The sequence below is a fragment of the Cynoglossus semilaevis genome, chromosome 10, assembly GCF_000523025.1.
Source record: "Cynoglossus semilaevis isolate Cse_v1.0 chromosome 10, Cse_v1.0, whole genome shotgun sequence".
NCBI lineage: Eukaryota > Metazoa > Chordata > Actinopteri > Pleuronectiformes > Cynoglossidae > Cynoglossus > Cynoglossus semilaevis.
In genome coordinates this window covers 15,358,404-15,380,558 of record NC_024316.1, presented here as the reverse complement: position 1 = coordinate 15,380,558, position 22,155 = coordinate 15,358,404, and the positions used below count along the sequence as shown (strand labels likewise).

The 22,155-nt window shown below is 38.8% G+C and overlaps 2 protein-coding genes across 4 annotated transcripts in view; both read left to right on the top strand.

Annotated features, from left to right (window-relative positions):
• Positions 1-9,837, top strand: part of LOC103385288 (inactive dipeptidyl peptidase 10) — a 29,364-nt gene extending 19,527 nt beyond the window's left edge. For all 3 annotated transcript variants that reach the window (XM_017036244.2, XM_017036247.2, XM_017036246.2), the window contains exons 11-25: positions 105-228; positions 960-1,001; positions 1,092-1,196; positions 2,338-2,429; positions 2,835-2,882; positions 4,771-4,889; positions 5,200-5,247; positions 5,842-5,940; positions 6,495-6,561; positions 6,688-6,882; positions 6,952-7,006; positions 7,092-7,191; positions 7,279-7,337; positions 8,335-8,407; positions 8,489-9,837. In XM_017036244.2, coding sequence (XP_016891733.1) covers positions 105-228; positions 960-1,001; positions 1,092-1,196; positions 2,338-2,429; positions 2,835-2,882; positions 4,771-4,889; positions 5,200-5,247; positions 5,842-5,940; positions 6,495-6,561; positions 6,688-6,882; positions 6,952-7,006; positions 7,092-7,191; positions 7,279-7,337; positions 8,335-8,407; positions 8,489-8,706 — 1,444 coding nt within the window. In that variant the 3' untranslated portion in view covers positions 8,707-9,837. The remainder of the gene's footprint in view (positions 1-104; positions 229-959; positions 1,002-1,091; positions 1,197-2,337; positions 2,430-2,834; positions 2,883-4,770; positions 4,890-5,199; positions 5,248-5,841; positions 5,941-6,494; positions 6,562-6,687; positions 6,883-6,951; positions 7,007-7,091; positions 7,192-7,278; positions 7,338-8,334; positions 8,408-8,488) is intronic.
• A 1,981-nt stretch (positions 9,838-11,818) lies between these two features.
• cs (citrate synthase) lies at positions 11,819-19,056 on the top strand. Its single transcript, XM_008319071.3, has 11 exons — positions 11,819-12,070; positions 14,457-14,510; positions 14,656-14,763; positions 15,283-15,348; positions 15,607-15,738; positions 15,969-16,157; positions 16,292-16,491; positions 16,625-16,754; positions 17,350-17,451; positions 17,699-17,908; positions 18,222-19,056. Exons 1-11 carry the CDS (start codon positions 12,020-12,022, stop codon positions 18,390-18,392), a joined length of 1,413 nt encoding a protein of 470 aa, XP_008317293.1. The 5' UTR covers positions 11,819-12,019; the 3' UTR covers positions 18,393-19,056.
• The last annotated feature ends 3,099 nt before the right edge of the window (positions 19,057-22,155 follow it).

Here is a 22,155-nt window from a genome sequence, read left to right as displayed (position 1 = left end):
AGAATTTATCACACCTGTCTAAATTTTCCCCATATTTCTTTGTTTTCCATGGTTCTTTTGCAGTACCTTTCAGTCTTTTCCCCCCTGTGTATTATCCTCTGCAGAGAAAGCTATATCTCTATGGTGACGTGGATCAGCAGCACCCGGCTGGCAGTTCGATGGCTCAACCGTGCCCAGAATCAGTCAGTGCTCTGCGTGTGCGAGGCCACGACCGGCGCGTGCTCGGAGGTGAGTCAACGCCTTTCAAACATTTGGAATCAAATGGTCTCCCCTGTAATGTGGAGTTTTAATGGAATGTGTGCCTCGTTTACACTGCTGAAGGCATTGATTTTTTTTTTTTCAAGTCTCCAGTGATAAGATTAATATTTAAGGTCATTTGAAAAAACTTCTCTTAGTAATATATTATTTGCACCATCTCTCACTGAATGTGATTCGATTGAAAATGATTTATTTATGGTAATAATAGTGTGTACATGTATACATACACACACATTTATACACAGTATACAGTATATAGTAGATATCTAATCAAATGTCAAAATTAAAGTGTTTTGCATAGTTTTCCAAACACTTCCATATTCCATATTAAATAATTGAACAACAATAAAAGGTTGTTTGTACCAAAGAAAACATCTGGGTCGTGGACCGCTGGCTGGTCTGAGCGGCCACTGTGCCATGCTCCACAGAGCAGCGAGGTTACTGGAGCCAGTTGCCAAGGCAGCAGGGTTGTTTGCCAGCCAAGGCCAAAGACTACATTTGAATATTACTCTTAAATTGATAAAGAAAAATCTTGTCCCAAATGGCTCGGAATGGCTTTGTTGTTCTTCTGTATATTTCCATTAATTACTAATGGCTGCAGAAAAACTACGATTTATCTATAATGTAAACGTTCTTTGGATACATGATGAGAGTGCATTTTGAATTATGTGCGACTAACACATGCTCTTTGAATTCCTCAGAAACACAAAGCAGCGCTGGACATAATGCAGAACCAGAGACAGGTAAATGTTACAAAAACACAGCAGTGTCTGTTTCCAGCTGCTCTTTACTGTTGTCTTCTGTGCTTGACTCCTCACCTTTTTACGCCACAGGACGTCCCGCTGTTTTCAGCCGACGGCTCCGTGTTTTATACAATACTGCCGGCCAAACAAGGCGCTCGTGGAGAGTTCCACCACATTGCTGGGCTCTCAGCGCAGGTCAGTTCCAGGACTGTAAACATTAAGGGCTTGTTAACAATTCCACCAGGGTCAGATAAAACAGTGTGAGATTACAGATCGCAGCAGCACTTCACGGCCTCAGGTTTGATTTTCACACAGTACCCGACACTTCTGTTATTGTTAAATCAATAGGAGTTTTTCCTTGTTAATTTGATGGATATTTTGCTCTCAGTAAAGCCAAAGTTGATCATTTATGTTGGACTACTGGCCAAGAGTCCAATGGTACACAACTGCAATACAATAAAATACAGCCAATCCTGAAAAATAAAGAATACACAATTAAGAGGTCACATATATCAAAGACTATACGTAGGAATTTAGTGAATTTTAGCAACTTTTAGACTAAATAACCACTGCTGTCAAATATAGTGAGGATTTTCTGCGAATGAGACTGAGTTAGTGAGCCAACAAATTTAGATAATGCACATAAGATGACTGGACTATTCAATTCATACATTTTAGAATAGAATAGATTCGTTTGAACTCCATTGATCCCACACTTGGGAAATTTGAACTCCATTGATCCCACACTGGGGAAATGTGTGTGTTGCAGCAACATCAGGGACAGAGGCAAAGACTGTACAATAGAAATTATTAGAAATATTTAAATATTGAGGTATCACCAGTGTTAATAGCTTAGTAGTGGTAGCCTATTGTGGTAGCTATATTAACTTATTTAGTAAAGGTATGTTTAGTCCTTCCTCCGTAGGAAATCACTGTGAAATTAAAACAAATATTCATGTTCCTTTGGGAGGAATGAAGTGAGACTGCTGCCGTTTCGGTCTTAACATTTTTAACAGACTTTAACTGATCTCAGTTCAATAATTAATTCAACCCTAGTAGAGCAATTAAAAATAAAAAATGATGTTTCCTCTCATCAGCAGCCATGTAAGTTTGGCAGTAAAGCATTTCATGGTCTTCTACAAACCATTTGTTTCCTCTCTTGCATAAACAACCGCGGGATAAACAAAGGCACCACACTGCAGAGGTCGTCATTTAAATTCCACTGTATGGAACAGCCCTGTCTGTTTTCAGTCCTCTCACACATTCTGACTGTATCACTGCACCTATTTTTGTCTTCCTACCTTTCACTTTGTCTTTATTTCTTTTTTAAAAACAGCTTGCTATTCCGTCTGTTCCCCCTCGTTTCTTGACATCAGGCAGCTGGGATGTCACCATGCTGTGTGCCATGGATGAAGAGGCTGGCAAACTGTATGTGAGAGCAAGTTTGTGGAGCCAGGTCAAATCGAATGCTTGTGACTTTGTTAGGATTACTAAATCTAAACTTTCTGCATAGTCAACACAGCCAGTTGAACAGAAAGTAAGTGGAGCTTTAACACCAACAAATAAGGCAATCAGTTCTCTCCATGTGAATGGTCACCACCAACAGCTGTGTGATCGCCTTCTGCTGCTCAGCTGCTTTAAAGTCAGAATCACTTCTACTGATTAAAAAATTAAATGAGATACACGTTTTTTTTAATGCTCCAAAAAATGTAAATAGGTTTGTCATGAATAATTTAATCTGCTGAGTAATTGCGCTGAAGTTACGCAGCCCACGGGCCACGTGCAGCTGTGGACTAACTTGACATTTCTGTATTTAATCTTTCTCCTCCTCAGGTACTTCCTGAGCACAGAGGAGTCCAGACAGAGCAGACACCTTTACAGGTGAGTACGTTTCATGGTAAGAAAAAACGTAAATCCCTGAAACTACAGTTTCCTTTTGTTTTAAAACCAGATTGATTTTTTTTTATTTAATTGGAATTTACTCCCAGGACCTCTATCATCAGCATCTTTCCTATTTAATACGACTAAGGGTCCCTTCTGTGAAATTACCAAACCAAAATCACATCACATAATAAAAATAATGAAACACAATTTTCCAAGCACTGCAATAATAGATACCCAAGAGACCAGAACATCAAAGAAAATACAATTTCTTATAACGCTCCAAGACCTTTAAAAGTGGTTTAAATTGACTGAGTGGGATTTATTTATCTAATTTTGCAATGTGTTTCCTTTTGTTATGGTGGTGCTTTTTTTTTCTGGCCCCTTAAATTTAAAAGCACAGTTTTCATAGCCTGTGCTCACGTTTCAAGTTTGTTTCCAGATTTAAATAATCCTTTGTTCCAAAAACGTTGCTTCTAAATTATCGTTCCTCCATGATGAAATGATTCCCTCATTTGGTTCAACTATCTTAGAATGTTTCAGTCACTAATTATCATTGTGCAAGTTCTCTTAATGGTCACTGGTTTTTCCTGTTGCAATACCGCCACCTATTGGCTCTATTTTTATTTAAAACAATTTCCAACCAGAGGTGCCCTAATATCCCTCATCTTATATACACCAGATTGAAAAAAGACAGCGGGCAGCGTCACTGCAGATGTACGGACCACCATACACTCAGTGTAGCTCTTTCTTTTTAAGTCCTTGAATGTTTTTAATAAGTCATTATCATTCATCTCATAACTACATGACTATATCTGTATTTATATAAATTCATCCAAAGTTTAATGAGATTTTAATGAGGCCTTATGGTGTGTTTAAGCGCTGCTAAAGTTAATGCGATAATAACAAGTTATAGCAAATTACATTACATGCTACTATCGTCACTGCAAACTACAAATTACTGAGAAATTCACTTCCCAGTATCACATGTTGCAATTAGTTTTAGTGATATAATGTATATCACATGTTGCAATTAGTTTTAGTGACATAATATATCATCCATACATCAGTGGTCTTTCTAGACAATATTCTCGACCACATTTTTCTTTGGTGTAGATTTTTTGTAATCAAAATTAATTGATAATTAGCTTCCATGCTAACAAGACTATTGAATCTAGTTTGTATACAGTACATTGTACACGTTGTTGACCATTATCAGATGATTTAATAATTTGAATGTTATTCCCCTTGAACATTCAAAACAATCCATTAATATTTAATGAAGCTGTTAATTAAATCTGTCAGATCCGTGTTTAGATTTCACCAACATCGGACGAACAACATGGGGAAAGCATTCAGTGAGACACCAGACATAAATCTTTGTAGTCGTGGGCAGTATTTTCTCCGGAACAACAATTAAATAGAGACATTTATAACCAAAACCAATCTCTTTGGACAAGGGCCCTGTGTGTTGCTGAGGCTAAAGCCGCTGAGACTTATATTGCTGCGGGTGATTAATGTTTTCGTGGGTCCTCGTCTGCCTTAAAGGTTTCATATCTTCTCGTCAGTAGACAGCTCTGTGCTTCACAGGCGCTGCTCAATATTATGACGCAGTGTTGATGGCTTGTTTAAAGCTGCTCGGAGATCCATCTCGTATGAAATCAGTTTTGGCCGCGTGATTAAGCGACGTGTGGAGGATTGACAGAATCATCTGTACCGCGGCTTTAGTGTCCCATCTCGCGGCGACTCCATTTGTTCCTGAGAAGTAGTGAAGTAGTTTAACTCTAAATGTTGATACCGTGATCCCGGTGATCCATCGACCTCTTCCTAAAGCAGCTCATTCTGTCATCCACTGTCATTAAACACTGTCTCTTTACTGCCTTCCAAGTGTGGACCTAGACGGAGTGTTTCAGCGCCACTGCATCTCCTGTTACCTCATCGACGGATGTGGCTTCTTCCGAGCTGAATTCAGCCCCAATCAAACCCACTTCACACTCTATTGCTTAGGTAAATGAGATACATTTTTTTAAAACTATCAAAGTAACTGTAAAAATAACTGTTACATTTATTAAAGCTTTGAGGTCTTAGCTTTATCTGATTTGCTTCATTTCCCCAAAGTGAAAGTAACAAGATTTCAGTTCTTAGTCAAGGCAATGAAGAAGGATCAGCCCCAGAAGTGTGCAATGATAAAAACACAAATTGATAACTAGTTTTGTTATTTCTTATTTTCATAAATTAGGAGGGTTTTTTTTACTTTACGTTCTTTCTTCTTTTTTTTTTAAAGCAACATTTTGCAATATGGATTTTTTTCTTCCAGGGCCTGGTATCCCTAAAGTGACGGTTCACAGTACAAAGGATCCTTACAGTGAGTACAAACACAAAGGTTCACTGCAGTGTCCTATGACAGCCTTACAGGGGGCAGTGTATTCAAGACGGACATAAATGTGCAGTACAGTAATTTAATTCGTTTTATGCTTGTTTATAGTGCCCTCTGCTGTGCAGAGCTACGTTTAGAAATGACGTGTCGATAAGTCTACAGTTTTATGTCCTTTTTTCACCGTTGTATTCATTCATTTGTAAAATTAATAACACTTACTATTTTTAATCCTTTTTTGTTTACATTTTCTGTTCTTTAACTTTAGCTATTTTGGCTAACTTTTAGCTTCCAGTCATCTATAATCCTTGTGGTTGGCACATTATATTGTAGACAGTCATTTTTGGAAAACATTCCCTTCAAAAAATACATGGAACATACAGTATGTTTATTACAGAAACATTTTAAAAAACTAACCAAAACAAAAAAACAAGCAAACACAGAAACACTGAAACCCCTTATTGTGTGAATTTGAAGGTCAGTTTCAGACATTACAAAGACATTCAGTCGTAATCTATGGTTTATTCCTGACCCTGGTCTACGTGGTCTGTTTTCACTGTCTCAGTGTTGTTTTGTCTCCTGTAGGATATGTTGTCTTGGAGGATAACAGCCCTCTGTCTAGTTCCCTGGAGGACAAGAATCTTCCTGAGACTCTCTTCAGAACACTTTCAGCAGAAAACCATGGTACCACAAACAGACCATTATCTGAAATTTTACATTCATTTAAAAATATATATACATATATATTTCTTTGCTTTCACTTAAAACTCTGAACTCCCACTGAAATTAAATACTGTATATGCACACAAGTTTATGCTTCAAACAAATTTGAATTTCTCAGGCCTATATAGATTAAATATGAGTGGAACAGAGGCTTTAAAGATGTCAGTTCTTGCACATAACCCTTACCAGCAGGAGGTGCTATTAACACCCTTGTCTAATGTAATTGAATTCAGCATCCTGTCTTGTAAAATATGTAATAATTTAACTAATTTAAAGTCTAAATATTTTGCATGAGCATTGCAGTATGACTTGACAATATCTGTGGAACTGTACTCTTCTGAAGCTCGTCGTCACATGGACCAAGCTGCTCTATGGGCAGTTTAATATATATATATATGTATATATATATATATATAGACCTACAATAAACTTCCATTTTCTCACAGACACAGTGGCGCCCTCAAATTTCTTAGTGCTGTTTAAGTGACCAGGTAACGACCATGTGCTTTCCTCAGATCTGTACCTGAAGCTATCTCTACCCCAGGGTTATGAGGCCAACCTTCACCCTCTACTTGTCATTGTGTGAGTTTTAAAATGTCACAAAACACCAGACCTGACAAAACACCTATCAGCTGTTTCACAACCAGTGACTTCTAACACTGAACAGCAGTCACCTCAGCAGATAATCCTGTTTGTCTCCTTGTTCAGAGACGGCGTTCCTGGCAGGCAGTCTGTGACTGAAGAATTTTCCCTGGACTGGCCTCAGGTCCTCTCCAGTGCTCAGCATGTGGCTTTAGCCTGGGTGGACGGCAGGAGCGGCGTAGGTCGTGGACAGAAGACAACAGCTTTGGACTCGCGCAAACTGGGCTCACTCCGAGCCAAAGATTATCTGGCAGTAATAGAGTAAGTTCAAAATGCAGGAGCTGAGATGAACCTGAGTAAATAATTAAACTAACACACGATCACCTGTAGGTTGTTGATGCAACTGCCTTACATCGATGACCGAAGGATGGCTCTCTATGGCAAGGTGACATGTTTTCATTCACCTGGACAAAAGGACTTTATTTTTATCCAAACTTTTTAAAAAAAAACTATTTCCTTTCTTTTGACAGGGATTTGGTGGTTATTTAACACTCAAGATGTTAGCTTCAACCGATAAACTGTTCCTTTGCACTGCAGCTGCTGCACCTATAACAGACTTCAGACTTTACAGTAAGTAGTACAATCAGCATTGACTGTTAGTCACAGTGACAAATCCTTGACGCAAAAACAGCATAAATGTTGCTCTGCTGCTTTCAGGTGCAGCATTCTCTGAGAGGTATCTGGGCCTCCCAGCAAAGGAGGAGCACGCTTACTCAGTAAGTTTCCTAAAGTACAACTCTGGGCTGTTTACTCATGTCATACTGCTTAAGATGAGTAGTAGTTTGTCACATGACTGGTCACACTACATTAAAACAGAGATCAAGGTTCCTCCATTTGCTCTGCATGTTCAACACAGTTAACATGGAAAAATATTTAAAAAAATTACACACAATTAAATGTTTTTAATTTCGTTTCAAAAGACCACCACCAACTCTATGAAACTACATTTTCGGTGTGTAAATTCATTGTCATATTATTAATGTCACCATTTAGGTCAATTACAAATAAAAACAGGTGTGAAACACATACATCTACCTTCGGTCATCTGTCTTTCTATTTCAGCAATATACAGAATTAGCGCTAATATTTCTCAAAAATGTAAAGAGACAGTATGATTGCATACAAAGTTGCAGTAACATGATGAAGAAAAGACCAGAATAAATATAGATTGTGTGGTACAGCCTGGTACACGTTTATACAAGGGAATAACAACTACATCAGAGTCTATTTCTGCTAATAATACAGTATGTGTTGTTGATTTATACTCATTTGTCGCTCATGACCAGGTGGAACAACACAATCAATCACCTTTATGATAAGGATTTATTTTTATTTAAACTGTTTAAATAGGCCTTAATTCAGCTTAATAGCCTTTTTATTATGTCATTATACCCATATTATTTTATTTTATTTTGCAGCTGGAGTATAAACAGTTTGGCCTCCTCACTTATACCACTGAGGGCCAGAGACTAAATAATAGAAACCCTGTCAGTATATTAGAGCACAAAGTAAATCCAGGACAGTCTACAGCCCCTGTGATAACCGTAAAGTTTATGACACTCTTCCCTTCCACCAAAAGTTCCAGTGAAAACTGAATGTTAAATTTTATGAAGGTGAGATTTGTTGTAGGGAGGTTGTTTTTATACTCCACCAGCTTCGGTGATGTGGGTCTACCTTCTGGACCGGTCTTATCGTCCCGCTGTATCGTTTCAGACCGCCTCTCTGCTGGAGGAAGTTAACAAGCTGAAAGATGAGAATTTTCTCATTCTGCATGGGACAGCAGATGGTGAGGCTTCTGTAAATCATCCGACTTTTAGTGTTTGCTTAAAAGTTATGTGTGTTTTCATTGTCTGGGTGTGTGTAACAGCCAGGGTACACTTCCAGCACAGTGCTGAGCTCCTGAGCCGTCTAGTGAAGGTTGAAGCAAACTACTCACTGCAGCTGTACCCGGACGAGGGCCACGTCCTGAGAGAGCCACGCAGCATCCAGCACTTCCAGCGGACAGTGGTGAACTACCTCCAAACCTGCTTGAAGCACACTGTTCTCCTAGATCCCATAGAAGACGAAGAGGAGGAAGACGACTGAGCCTAGAGATTCCCTTTCCTTCTTGTGGAAGGATGCTCCAGGGCTGTACACCATTTTATGCATTTACCTTGGGTCGGAGTTCAAGGCACACGAGCACAAGAGTGGGGACCAAACACATCCGATCACCTCCTATAACTTGTGGAAAAAAATTATTGTATGACTGTATAACTTGTTGCACACGATTGTTTTTGTTGTGTTCTTTGTTGAAGACATTGTTTCCTGACACAGTTTCCTCCAGATGATGTTGACTGGAAGACAACGTTTTCTCACATAGGTTTACAAAGACTTGAAAACATGCATGTCTCAACGGCTGCATGATGTGGATAAGTTCACATTGCATTCTACGATATGTGTTCCCCAGGTTCAGAATATCACCCGTCAGAGTTGTACTGGAGCACACTAAAAGACCTACAAACTGACTCTGCAGCTGTGAGAAGGTACAGTCTAACTCATTCAATGTAATTAAACTGGGAGACTTTATCAGTCTCCCCTTTAAACCAGTTAAATGTCAACATTACCGTGCAGCTGCAGGAGGAAGCACAGCTAGACTCATCAACCAGTTATTAAATTACTCGTATGGGCAATTGAATTTTCCCTGCCCTCCTCATCAAATGAGCATGTACAGAAACGTCGTTCCCATTGAACAGATGACCAAAATCAATCTCTCCATTTTTAAAACGCTCCACTAATACTGCCGTGCTTCTTCTTTTGTTAATTTACTTATTGTTGTCTTTTAAATGCTACACTTTTTTGTGTTTTTCTTGTGGCGTAAACAGTTTCTGTCTTCGATCAGGACTAGTGTGCAGAGTAGAGGCACAGGAGCCATGGACAGCAGATCTTAAGCTCCCTGAAATGCCCCTTGGTCAGTCAAAGTGGTTTGACATTTAATTGGACAATGGATGGATTTAAAACTAAAACCTATAGCATTTAATGAGTTGAAATTATTTAAAAAGTAGGGCTGTTTGATTTTTCATTTTCTCAGCAGTATGTAGTGTAAGAGCAACGATGTGGATGGACAGTGGGATTATTGGCTACACATTCAGGGTCATTCTGCCCATGAACTAAAATTTTTAATCAGATTAAGCTTCCCTTATTAATGAACGTGGTTAATGTGAACATTTTGACAGCACAGATAAAAAAAAATTAAGAAGACCTCCTTGGTCTACAGCTCTACAGCTCCATCCATAAAATGATATGTTCCAAGTGTTTTTGGGTCTTTGTACAGTGTGTTCCTGACAAAGTGAACATAAACTGATCATTTGAAATGTGCCAAATACATTTAATGAATTAAATTATTTGCATTGAGTGATTAACAATGACGATACAACTAAAGGTATCACGTTCCAATTCAATAAATATTAAAAGAAAGTTCATTTGGATCAGTACAGGACAGTATTTTCACTTTTTCTTTTTATAATGTCTTGGCATTTGAATCCTTTTTAATGAGCTGCAGAATTCAGTCATTTCCTCGGACAAACCAAACAAACAGTTATGTCACAATAACATAGCCACACCACGCAAGTGTAAGCTGCATGCAGTTGTTTTGAACATGAATGCCTGACACTAAACAACCAGCTACTCATTTATCTTTGTTTCTTCGGATTCCCTGACAATAAAGATTGAGCTTCTTGTTTTGCAGTAATTTCAATTTGCATTAATTAACTGCATAAATTAGCTAATGGGCATAATTATATAACCATTCATGGAATAACAGATGATACTTAGTTTAACTTGGCACATAATGACTGGGATCTTTGCTAAAGTGCTTCTGTCCCCTGTTATTGTGGCTCTGAGTAACCTCAAAGATTACATCTACAACCTCTTATTCACCTGCCCCTACTGATTAATGAGTGAACAATTCATGCTGTCAATAAGATGCCAAAAAAACATGCCACTACAGATATTAGAAATGCTTAGTCAGCATGTCAGCAGCCAACGTGTCCTTGAAGTCCACACCTATATTAACCTGGGCTACACAGGTATAAAAATGTGCTACAATTCAAACACAGTAAATTGTACAGGCCTCAATGAAGTCAGTTTTCACTTATACATAACATATAATCAATACAAATCTAGCCATTAAGGAACATTAATCCCGATGATACATTTGTTGGGCAATAATAAGTCAACCAAGTGTGTACATTTACCATGTTTTGCAGCCTTTTTCAAGTATTTAAAGCAAATGTAGAGAACCAGACACTAATTCTGTAGCACATTTCGCTGCAGGAGGCGGCGCGGTGGAAGTGAGACTACTAGACTGGGCTTGTTTTGTAGGCATGTGTGGCCAGTTTCCAAGGACACATTAAAAACAAAAATACAATGAATTTATACTCCTGAAGTAACCTTGGTTGAGATAACTGAAAAACATTTTAAAAAACAACGTTCAACGGGAATAACATAAAGAGGGAGTTTAAAATGTGATTTCACATACATATAATGTGTAATATTAAAGGTAGGATTGGTTTGTTTTGGAATGTCATATCCGGTCTTCAGTTTTTAAGTCCTTATAGCAAGAAATGATTAATTAATTATTAATTAATTATTCCAGTTAAGTAGGAACTGGTACCACATACATAATCGCTGGAGTGAAAAGAAGACCAGCATCCACAGCAGAATATCATCAAATCTGTTGAATGTATAAACAACAGAACATGTCTTGCCACTAATTGAGTGACAACAGATGGGTAAAACCCAGCTTCACTATCGGTGCATCATTTTTTTTTTCTAAACAAGCAATAGGATAGCATCACGCCTGTCTAAGTCAGTGTTGTGCAAATTTGGCACCACCTTTTGGTAAAGGGACATTTTTATTTTTAGAGGAAGGGCTAGAAGTCTCTTGAATTGAAAAGACATAGGACACCCTTAAAGGCGTACACTCCGGTGTGTTCTTTACATGTAACACTAGATTTTGCAAATACATACATTCCAACTTGAAACTACAACAAACTTTGAATTGCTAATAATAAAAGCGTTTCTGGTTCGTTAACCCCAATATGGCTTTGATTCTTGTCAAAGGAACAGAGTCTCGATCTTGAACGAACCCCTGATAATGAGCCGTCGTCACATACAAACAGGGACGACCTTCATCCAATCAGCGCACGCTTAGCTGTTCTCCAGCCAATCGGATTGTTATACGCCATCGCAGCTATCCTGCGTATTGTCCAATCAGTGCCACTGCTACTTGCGGGCCTGAATCCCTCTTCAACCTTCTGCTTTCCGGAGGGGCACCTTCAACCAGCTCCGCGGTTCACTGGCAGCGGCTTTTTCAGTTGTATAGAGAAAAATAGGAAATTAATACGTCAGAACAGACACTATGTCCTTCCTAAGCGTCAGCAGGCTAGCGCCTAAACTTCTCAATTCAAAGGTAAGACTTTTCTTACAGTATGTCGACGTTTACTTTATCTGTCAAAAGTGTAGGTGCTAACCGCTAACGACGTAATGGCATTGGAGAGCTAGGTATCATTAGCTTAGCTTTTTGAGCCACATTGTGAAAGGCTGTCGGCCGAGAGTACAATGAAAGAATAAAACTAACGATGTTATGCCTTTCAAAGGTCGTCTATCCATTAATTTATATGTTTATATAATATTTTTCCGTTTTCTTCTGTGCTCGTGTCTCATATTTGTCTTGCTTTACCTCATGTCCCTGTGATCCTTATGCTGGCCTTGTACTGTTACAGCCTTGGCAGGTTTCCTAACCAACACTGGCCACCATAAAGATCATTAATCAAATTTGAGCATTAGAAAATGTACTGTTTCTGGTAACAACCACAGTGAATGATTTATAGCTCTTTTTTTTTACCAACTTTCTGCCTTGCTTACACCTCAGTTGACCTTCACACAAAGGTGTTACCTTATCTAAACCCATCACTGACTGGATTAATTAAAGCACATTTTTTTCCAATAGTTTTGGTTATTATTACTATTGATATGTATAGTTTTGGTTATTATTACTATTGATATATTGATATGTGTTGTTTTAGTAGGTGTACTTTTTTCAACTGCTTAATGAGACATGGTATGACTGGTGGACAATGACTTAAAAACTTTTTTTTGTTCACCTTGGATTGTTACAGTTTGTGATTTTCCTACTCATCACTGTTACACAAATATTCTTTGACTCCTATCTTGTGATTTTTATACTGACCTTGCAGCCCAGACTGTTTACATTTATGACCCCCTATATCAGATATCCAGTCACAGCTACCATTCATTTTTGACCAAGTGGCATACTAATTGAACTCTGTACAAACAAGTGCTAATAGGTCACAGTTATCAGTCTCCAAGGACTGATAACTGTGCAGTTTACTCGTGTACCACTTTGTCTTCCTTTGTCTTATCAGTCATCGTCTTGGCTCAAGTTATAATGCCAACCAGTTTTCTCTTCTTGCATAACATCTACCAGTCATAAAAAACTTTCCTCTGACTTCAAATCACATGTCTCTCTCAGTACTGCTATAAAAATGAAATGTAGATGTAACATAGTCATACGGAGTTGAACAATGGTTTAAGTCAGTGCTTGGAACATAAGTATGTTTACTTCCTTCAGGCAATGTTTCTATTAGATACTAGGGTTGTGTACTACGGGTGTTGTTGTTTACATATGTTTATAGGGAAACCAGTGTGTTTTTTTAAAGACCATCTTTGGGATGAATCATATGTGCTGTGTTGCTTTGCCCTTTCTCCTGGGCTAGTCAGCGTTAAGTGTGACTACAGTGAAACTTATTTAACAGCCTGAACTGTTACATAATCTTACACTCAGCTGTGTGGTGTGCATGGTGACACGGGAGCTTACCTTTTGTTTCAGTACTGCCTCTTGTGTCAGTCAGTCGTCCTCCGTCCTTCCAGTTGTAGTTATGTGAAGGTGGTCAGAGCCAGCTGTCACCTTTGACCTGGACTCCCCCTCATCCATTGACAATTCTAATTCAGCATTGGTGGATTCACGTTACAGTGGTGAGAAGCATCAGGTTTGCAGAGGTTATGACACTAGTATTACTTGACCACCTTAAAAAGTATAGTTTGGTATTTCTCATATATGCAACATTTTAAGAAAGCTTCTTTTTTACAGCAAATAATTTTCTTAAACCTGTTGGTTTGTTTTTAATATCACCACAATAAGGAACATTGTACTTACTCCTCAGCTGACATGTGAGATTATTTTATCTTATTGGTGTGGCCAAATGGCAGCTGAGAAAAACAGAACAGAGCTTCTTTTTTAAGTCACTTTCACTTAATATTTTCACCTCTGTATTTGCCACACATGAAATTTACCCGGTTCTGTCAACACAAAACTCTAATAGTCCAAAAAATGCAAGTAATTTTATTTTAACTCTCTTTGGAAAATACATTTTGATGCCATTTTTATTCCTTCATTTTAGCAATATTATTTTATTATATAACCTTAATCTAGTGTATTGTGTAAGGACATGTGTAATTAATAGGCTATGCATGTTTAGAAGTAGCATGCTTTGTGTTAGTAGTATTTATTTTTTCTAAAGTACTATTTAGTTTAGTCCATTGTTTGAATAACAAACTGGTTCTTTATTAATCGTGTCAGGTTTTACCTGTTGCGTTTCCTACTTGTCACTGTCATCTATAATTGATTGACTGAATGTTTCATTCATTCTTTCTGGCCGATGCTGTTGCTTCACAAGATAAAAAATTATGCTTTATATAAACTTCCTCTGTAATTCATTTATCAATTTATTAAATGTCTTAATTGTTCACTATCTTTTTTTTTAAATTTCCTCCAGAATGCCACCCATCTTCTTTTGGCAGCCAGAAATGTCAGCGCAGCAACAACAACAGTAAGTATTCTTGTTCAGTCAAATATTCTTCTCTTCATTTTTTTAACAATACACCTTTTATACATGAAATTATTTATTTGTTGACCAGAGTATCATTTGAGGCAATCACTTTTTTTTTCTTGTGTGTGTGTGTGTGTTTCTACAGAATCTGAAGGATGTTCTGGCAGATCTCATCCCCAAAGAACAGACCAGGATCAAGAGCTTTAAACAACAGTATGGAAAAACCAACATAGGACAGATTACTGTTGATATGGTGAGTAATACAGAGGCACTATATTCAATTACATGTAAATGAATCATTGCAGTTGGAGAAATAGGAACCAGTTGGACTCCATGCCACAAGTCCTGTGGACCATCAGCTGCGATGTTTATGGAATGACGTCACGTCTTGTTTCACTTTGTTTAGTCAACTCCCCTCAAATATCACAATCAAAACCTGTCTCCTGCCAACAGCGATATTCTGCTGACTCACTTCAACCTCTACTGCACACTGCTAGTTTTAGACCTGCACCAGTGCCGGACACCTGCACTCATACATTAGGGCTGCAACTGAGTCGTCATTTTCTCTTTTCTCCACCTGTTAGTGGCAGGATTTAGGTAAATTCCTGAGGTTCAGACTGTTGCACTTTTTAAAAAGAAATGAATCAACATGCTGCTGTGGCCATACAAAGTTATTATTAAATATTTAAATTGCAAATTAGTCTTGCTATTATAATAGAAGCACTAATAAATTAACATCTATGTTCTTGTGTCATGATTTCTTCTCACCCAGGTCTATGGAGGTATGAGAGGCATGAAGGGTCTGGTATACGAGACCTCTGTTTTGGATCCTGAGGAGGTCAGTAGGTTGCCTGTTGATGGATAAAAATAAAAACTAAAATAAATACAAAATAAATAAATTCTTTAAAGAAATTAAGATATTTTGATAAGATGTGACTCTGCTTCAGTAATAACTGTGTGTCAAAGCACTGAGGTTGGACACAGTTTTTGTAGTGCAACGGCTTTGTTGTTCTGTATCATAGTAATTTGTTTGGAAAATGTTCAAATTTACTTTTTGAAACCAGAGAATTAAGTCACACCCTTTATTTCTGGACAGGGTATCCGTTTCAGGGGCTACAGCATCCCAGAATGTCAAAAGTTGCTGCCAAAAGCACCGGGAGGTGAGGAGCCGCTGCCTGAGGGTCTGTTCTGGCTGTTGGTCACAGGGCAGGTGCCCAATGAGGAGCAGGTGAGTGTGATGTTTCCACAGGGCTGCCATGTTAATGTGGGAATGACAGCTGTTCATGTGATCCTGTTACACACTTGTTCAAATACCGTGTGTGTGTGTCCATTAATATGTTATCTTGTAACTTTTGCCATGAAAACCTTCATTATTTGTTTTACAAAACTCGTTCCTGTGTCAACAGAAAAGTCTGTACTTTTCCGTTCCTTCCTAAAGCCTCAGTGTTTCTCCTTCAGGTGAAGTGGGTTTCCAAAGAATGGGCGAAAAGGGCCGCCCTTCCCTCTCACGTCGTCACCATGTTGGACAACTTTCCCACGAACCTTCACCCCATGTCTCAGTTCAGTGCCGCTATCACAGCTCTGAACAGTGAGAGCAACTTTGCACGGGCTTATTCTGAGGGTGTCCATAAGACCAAGTACTGGGAGGTGAGTTCATATCTGTTGAACATTAATCCTCCCTGATGTGTTGTTATCGAATTTTAGGGGTTATAGTTGTTGTAAGAAAATTGTTGATGTGGAAGTGTTTGTGACCCGATTCTTTCACATGCCCTCGTCATCAGTTCATCTACGAAGACTCCATGGACTTGATTGCTAAGCTGCCGTGCATTGCCGCCAAAATCTATCGCAACCTGTACCGTGAGGGCAGCAGCATCGGTGCCATTGACTCCAACCTGGACTGGTCCCACAACTTCACTAACATGCTGGGCTACAGTGACGCCCAGTTCACTGAGCTGATGAGACTCTACCTCACCATTCACAGGTGCAGGGAAAACTACTGCTGCCTTTTCTTAACGTTTCTTTTAAAAACTACGATTTTTTTTTTTGCCTAGTGCCTTGTTTTCTTAGAGGCGCAGATTTGTTGATACATTTTTCTCTTTTACTTTATGACACAGCGATCATGAAGGTGGTAACGTCAGTGCACACACAAGCCACCTGGTGGGGAGTGCCCTGTCTGATCCCTACCTGTCCTTCAGTGCTGCCATGAATGGACTTGCTGGTCCTCTGCATGGACTCGCCAACCAGGTGTGTACAAACAGATGTTTTCATGTTTTAGTACTAGTTTCGTAAGGAAATGACGTTGTTGAAGAAAAAAAACTTGTCTGTTAATGCAAGAAATATGTGAATTTATATGACACACACATCGCCCCTGCATTCATTGTCTTTATAAAAACCACACCTGTAGTCAATTCAGTTAAAGAAGAAGTGAACCTTGTCAACGTGAACTCGTAGAGGAAGAGGAACCTAATGCTAAGGCTAAGTGAATTAGCAATTTTCAACCACAAATGAGGCAAAGATGAAGGGGAGTGGTTTTGAAATTTGAACATTGGACAATAGTGCTCTAGTGTTACATGGTTTAAAACCCTCAGTGTCTAATTGACATGGTGCACTGTCAGGTCTGTTGAACCTCATAGTTTATTATTAGCTGCTGTGTTAAATTGAGGCTATTGAGGTGTTTTTCTGTCTGTCTGGATTAAAATAATGATGTTCAGTTGTTTGTTTGACAACAGGAAACACCACATAATGAGGCTTATTACATTGTCAGATGATGTAATGCATCATTGCAATGCAGTGGTGTAACTTTTTTTGACTTTTGTGCATTGGCTGCTACACATTACAGGAAGTGCTGGTGTGGCTGACTGCACTGCAGAAGGAGATGGGAGGAGAGGTGTCTGATGAGATGATGAGGGATTACATCTGGAACACACTCAAATCTGGAAGGGTAAATACACACGCACACGCAGCATCTGCATGCCAGTACTTACAATATTAAGGCTGTCTGTCAATATTGAATATTCTCCAATTTAATTTGTCACTGATTTAGATCTGCTAGTTTACTTTAATTTATTTTTATTACAGTTTATCTTTTTCTATCTTTACAATAAAAAGCCAGAAGTTTTTTTCCCCCACAGTTGATGGAGATGAAGTGATGATTCAAGAGTTAAAGCTTTGGTTTCTCCTGGCTGCAGGTGGTGCCAGGTTACGGTCACGCCGTCCTCAGAAAGACCGACCCACGCTACACCTGCCAGCGTGAATTTGCCCTGAAACATCTGCCCAACGACCCCATGTTCAAGTTGGTGGCTCAGCTTTACAAGATTGTGCCCAATGTGCTCCTGGAGCAGGGTAAGGCCAAGAACCCCTGGCCCAATGTGGACGCTCACAGTGGAGTCCTACTGCAGGTGAGACAGAAGTCATGACTTGAAAGGCTAAGCAGTGCTTTTGTTTTTCCTTTTACTGCTATTAATTTTTAGTATTTCAGAGTGTTTGAAAATTGATGCAAATTTTTATAATTGGGATCCCCAATGTGTAGATTGTATCTCTGTCATAGAAAGTGTTGATTTTTAATCTCTTTGCATACTTTGAAATTAGAAACAAGATCAATATAGTATTGAAATATTTTTCTTGCCGCATCAGACTTTTTTGTTTGATTTGAAACATTTTTTTGAAGTGCCAGAAATGATGTTCCTGACCATCTTTCCTCCCTCCCTCCAGTATTATGGAATGACTGAGATGAATTACTACACCGTGCTTTTCGGTGTTTCCCGGGCCCTGGGCGTGCTCGCTCAGCTGGTGTGGAGCCGAGCTCTGGGCTTCCCCTTGGAGCGCCCCAAGTCCATGAGCACAGATGGACTGATCAACCTGGTGGGAGCTAAGTCGGGTTGAGCCACTGTCTGAAAGGAGCTGGGGGTTTGTGTGATGGGTGGGTGGAGGTGGAGATAACAAAAGGCAGACACATGTTGACCCCCGTCATTGTCAAGCCCAGGGTTTCAGTGGGTTTTCAAAGAGAGAGTCCACTTTTAATTTTATTTCACACAAGAAGGGCCGTTCCAAACCACCACTACATTAGTGTGTAAGTGTAGTCGACCACTAAGTCCCCCCCCCCCAACATGTTTGAAACATGTGAATTCAAGGACACACATGTAGTAGCCTCAAAGTATGTACTATTCTAAGTTAGCTAGCATCGCAAAGATTCTCTGCTTTGCTTTGCCCGCGTATGTCATTAAGCACTAGGTGTGAACTATTAATAGACAGCACTAGGTGTGAACTATTAATAGACACTGGCAGTCAAAGGGAATTGTGGGAGTGATTTACACTTTGTTTGGATTTCTTAGGAGATCCGAAGTAAAAAAAAAAAAAGAAACAAACAAAAAAACCTGATGCTACCTTTTGTTAAATGATTTCTTGCAAAGTCCTTTCTCTGCGAATCAAGACTTTCAGCTTCGTTTGTCTCCTATGCAACGTTCCCATCCTGTTGGATCAATCCTCACCTTTCACTCCCATGTCCAAACACTCCAGTCGTAGAACAAAGGGTCCTCGCAAAAAAAAAGAATTAAACAAACTGTACAAAATCAGACAAAAAAAAAAAAAAAAGAATTAAACATACTGTACAAAATCAGATGGAGATTATGAGGTTCATAGCAAAAGGAAGAACGAGTTACGGCAAACATTACAACAGGTGTTTTCAGACATCGTCCTGCTGCTTGTACACATTTGGTCCACTAGGGGACTGTCTCTATGGACCTGGCTGTGGATCAGGGTTTGTCAGGTCATGGGTTTTGTTTCGGAAGGTACAAGAATTTATCTAAAACATCAGTTCCAACAAGACTGCTATTGTCATTGGAAATAGTATTTAAATTAAAGTCCTTTGGCCTCCCATAGCTCTGTGCCTCCCCCAATATGGGAGCCACTAGTGTAAACCAAAGCAGAAAGAGTTAACGTTAACATACATTAATGTTATGAACTTTCTGACTTTGTACACAGCAGTGTTAAAGTTGCTCCGAAACCCCCGAGGCTATGAACTTAATCACTAATAAAAATTCCAAAATTATTAACCAGGTTTCATGGATTCTGCCCATGTTTTAAAACTTTAGTTTCTCTTTTTTCTCCAGAGTGATTGGCTGTATTATAAACCTCTATGATCAAAATAATAAGTTTCATAAATGTCTTGACTATTTCTTTTTTGAAGAAATCATCTTTGTGTTTATTTAGTTACGTCAAAATCAAGATCATTATAAAGTTCTGAGCAAAGGGTGTTGTTACCGACAACCCGCAATAAATCGTTAAGAGCAAGCTTGAAGTCCAAGTAAGAATGAACACATTACATCACATCAACACTGTTTGATTTGAGTGTTTTTTTTTTGTTCCATTCCCACAGGAGAGCGCTTTAAATATATATTAAAAAAAAACTCCAAAATGAGCACTTGCTTGATTGGATTTCCTCAATTGTAGCCATAGACCTCCCCGGGTTGATTGTGTATCCTCGGCCCCCGAACCACCCTTTTTTTCCCCCCCAGACTTTCTTTAGTGATGAATATGTATAAAAGTATAATCTCTGGGTTGTCATTGCGTGGTTTTATTTATACTTTGTGTACATAGGTATATGTAAAAATATATGTATAGCTTGAATGTAATGGCTTGATCACGTTATCACGATCGTCACAACGATGACCATAGTCGAGCAGAGTGTCGTAGTGTCCAGCTTTGCTGTAGGTGTTCAGTCACACTGGTCACTGTGAATATTTTTTTGATAACCAACACAAAAAACTGCAGTTGTCTTGTATACATGTAATTTATCTCTGTGGTCTTTTAGCCAGTACTATTTTTTTTTTCTTCAGATATTTCACTTGAACGTTTCAAGCTTGCTCTTAAACTCTGGGTTCGTCAACACTCCATTTTTGTGTCGTTCGATTTTCATGCATCATGTGTTCGATCAGTTTCTGTGAGGTTTCCTCTTCGTGGCAGGTTGATTAGAGACGTGAGGTTATTTTGATCATAGAGGAGAGTAATGTTTGTTCTTGAAAATGGATTTGTGAAGAGAAACAAATGGGAATGGGCTGTGTGGGTCATGATGGGGATAAAAAGCTTGATGAGTAAATAATGGAAAAGATAAGAAAAAAAGAAAAAATAAAGGTTTTTATTAACACCTGTTGGATCTAATATTCTTCATTCTCTACTAATTCAATTGTCTCTGGCTAATCTTAATGAAGTAATGAAGAAATACAGTACATTTTTATATTTTATATCTTTGACGCCATTTAATGTCACAGTTACTGAGCAAAGAACTGCGGATTGCCTTGAAGAAAAGCAGACATACTGTACATTTACTTAAAAGACGGGGCTTGATTGTGGTCCGCTGTTGTGTAGTTTTGAATTACTTTTTCTTTTGTCAAGTTACTACACTTTAGAAACACCAAAAGTCAATTACTGCTACTACTGGACTGATTATTCCCACGAGGCCTGGCTCGTACTGAGAGAGTGTCCGAGGATGAAGGCCACCTCTGCCACATGCTGATATAAATATCTGTTCCACATACCTTCAGCCCACTCTGGTTTCTTTTTAGCCAGAGTCCTGGATCCACCATCGTGTCTTTGCCCACTCTAACTGACGCGTGTGGTCACCTGACCAGGGAGTGCTCATGACTTTACACTGGCAGGAAGACAGACCAGGGAGTGCTCATGACTTTACACTTTAAACTGAGGCCACAGGGTCAAATACAATTGTTCTATTTAGGTCTGATTAATTACAGGATACCAATGGACTCATTTTTTCTTGTACTTTTTGTAATTTTCTTTTTGCCCTGTGGCAAAACCGGTTTAAAATCGGGTCAGTCAACTGGTCAGTTGTAGAGTGATTTACTGTCCCTCACCTGACCAGAAGTAGATTCCTCCACAAACACATGCTGAGGTGATATTTCAAGTTTGACATGCTTCAGTGAAATGAAAACATTTTCCTGTAGTTTGTGTAAATGACATGTCACTGTGAGAGGACACTTAACCTCAAGAGTCTCCTGCTGGCTGTGGCTTATGAATGGGAACAAACAATATTGAGTGATGGCAAGGCTGCAGATAGATGTGTTAAAATATGAGTGTAAACCTGAGGTGCAGGGACCTTTGAGTTGTCATCAGGATGAGAAACTTCAGCAACAGCAGCAAAACATACCACTCAAAAATTATTTTTAAAATATTTTAATAGTTACAACTATATATATTTATATATATATATATATTTAACATAAAAACTCACAGGCCCACTTGGAGCTGACTTCATGCACTGACGAAAACAAAGTTGAAGAATCCAAACTGACACCAGAAGTTAAACACAGTTCAGTCTCTCTGATGAAGAATAAGACTTTAACCAAAGAGGGAGTGGGAGTGGGGTGAACTATATCCAATGAGGAAGTGACAGAGCGAACAAATTGTTCATTGTTGACCTTTGGCAATGTCCTAGAATATGGCAAAGAAAATGAATATTACCCGCATTAGCCATTGGTTTCCTATGCCCTAAGAATGAAATACCCGCTGTAGACACCATAAACACCGGACAGTGTCCTTCATGCAGCGTTGTCATTAATGGTTAACAGCTGACCTTTCAGCAAAAACTTGTCTTCACTCTGCAGAGGCGTTTTTTTTTTTTTGTTGAATAGGT

Excerpts from the sequence above, each read along its gene's own strand:
- cs (XM_008319071.3), top strand. The coding sequence starts at position 12,020 with ATGTCCTTCCTAAGCGTCAGCAGGCTAGCGCCTAAACTTCTCAATTCA. Across the intron at positions 16,492-16,624 it reads CTCTACCTCACCATTCACAG|CGATCATGAAGGTGGTAACG; the intron begins GTGCAGGGAAAA and ends TTTATGACACAG. Across the intron at positions 16,755-17,349 it reads TGCATGGACTCGCCAACCAG|GAAGTGCTGGTGTGGCTGAC; the intron begins GTGTGTACAAAC and ends TACACATTACAG.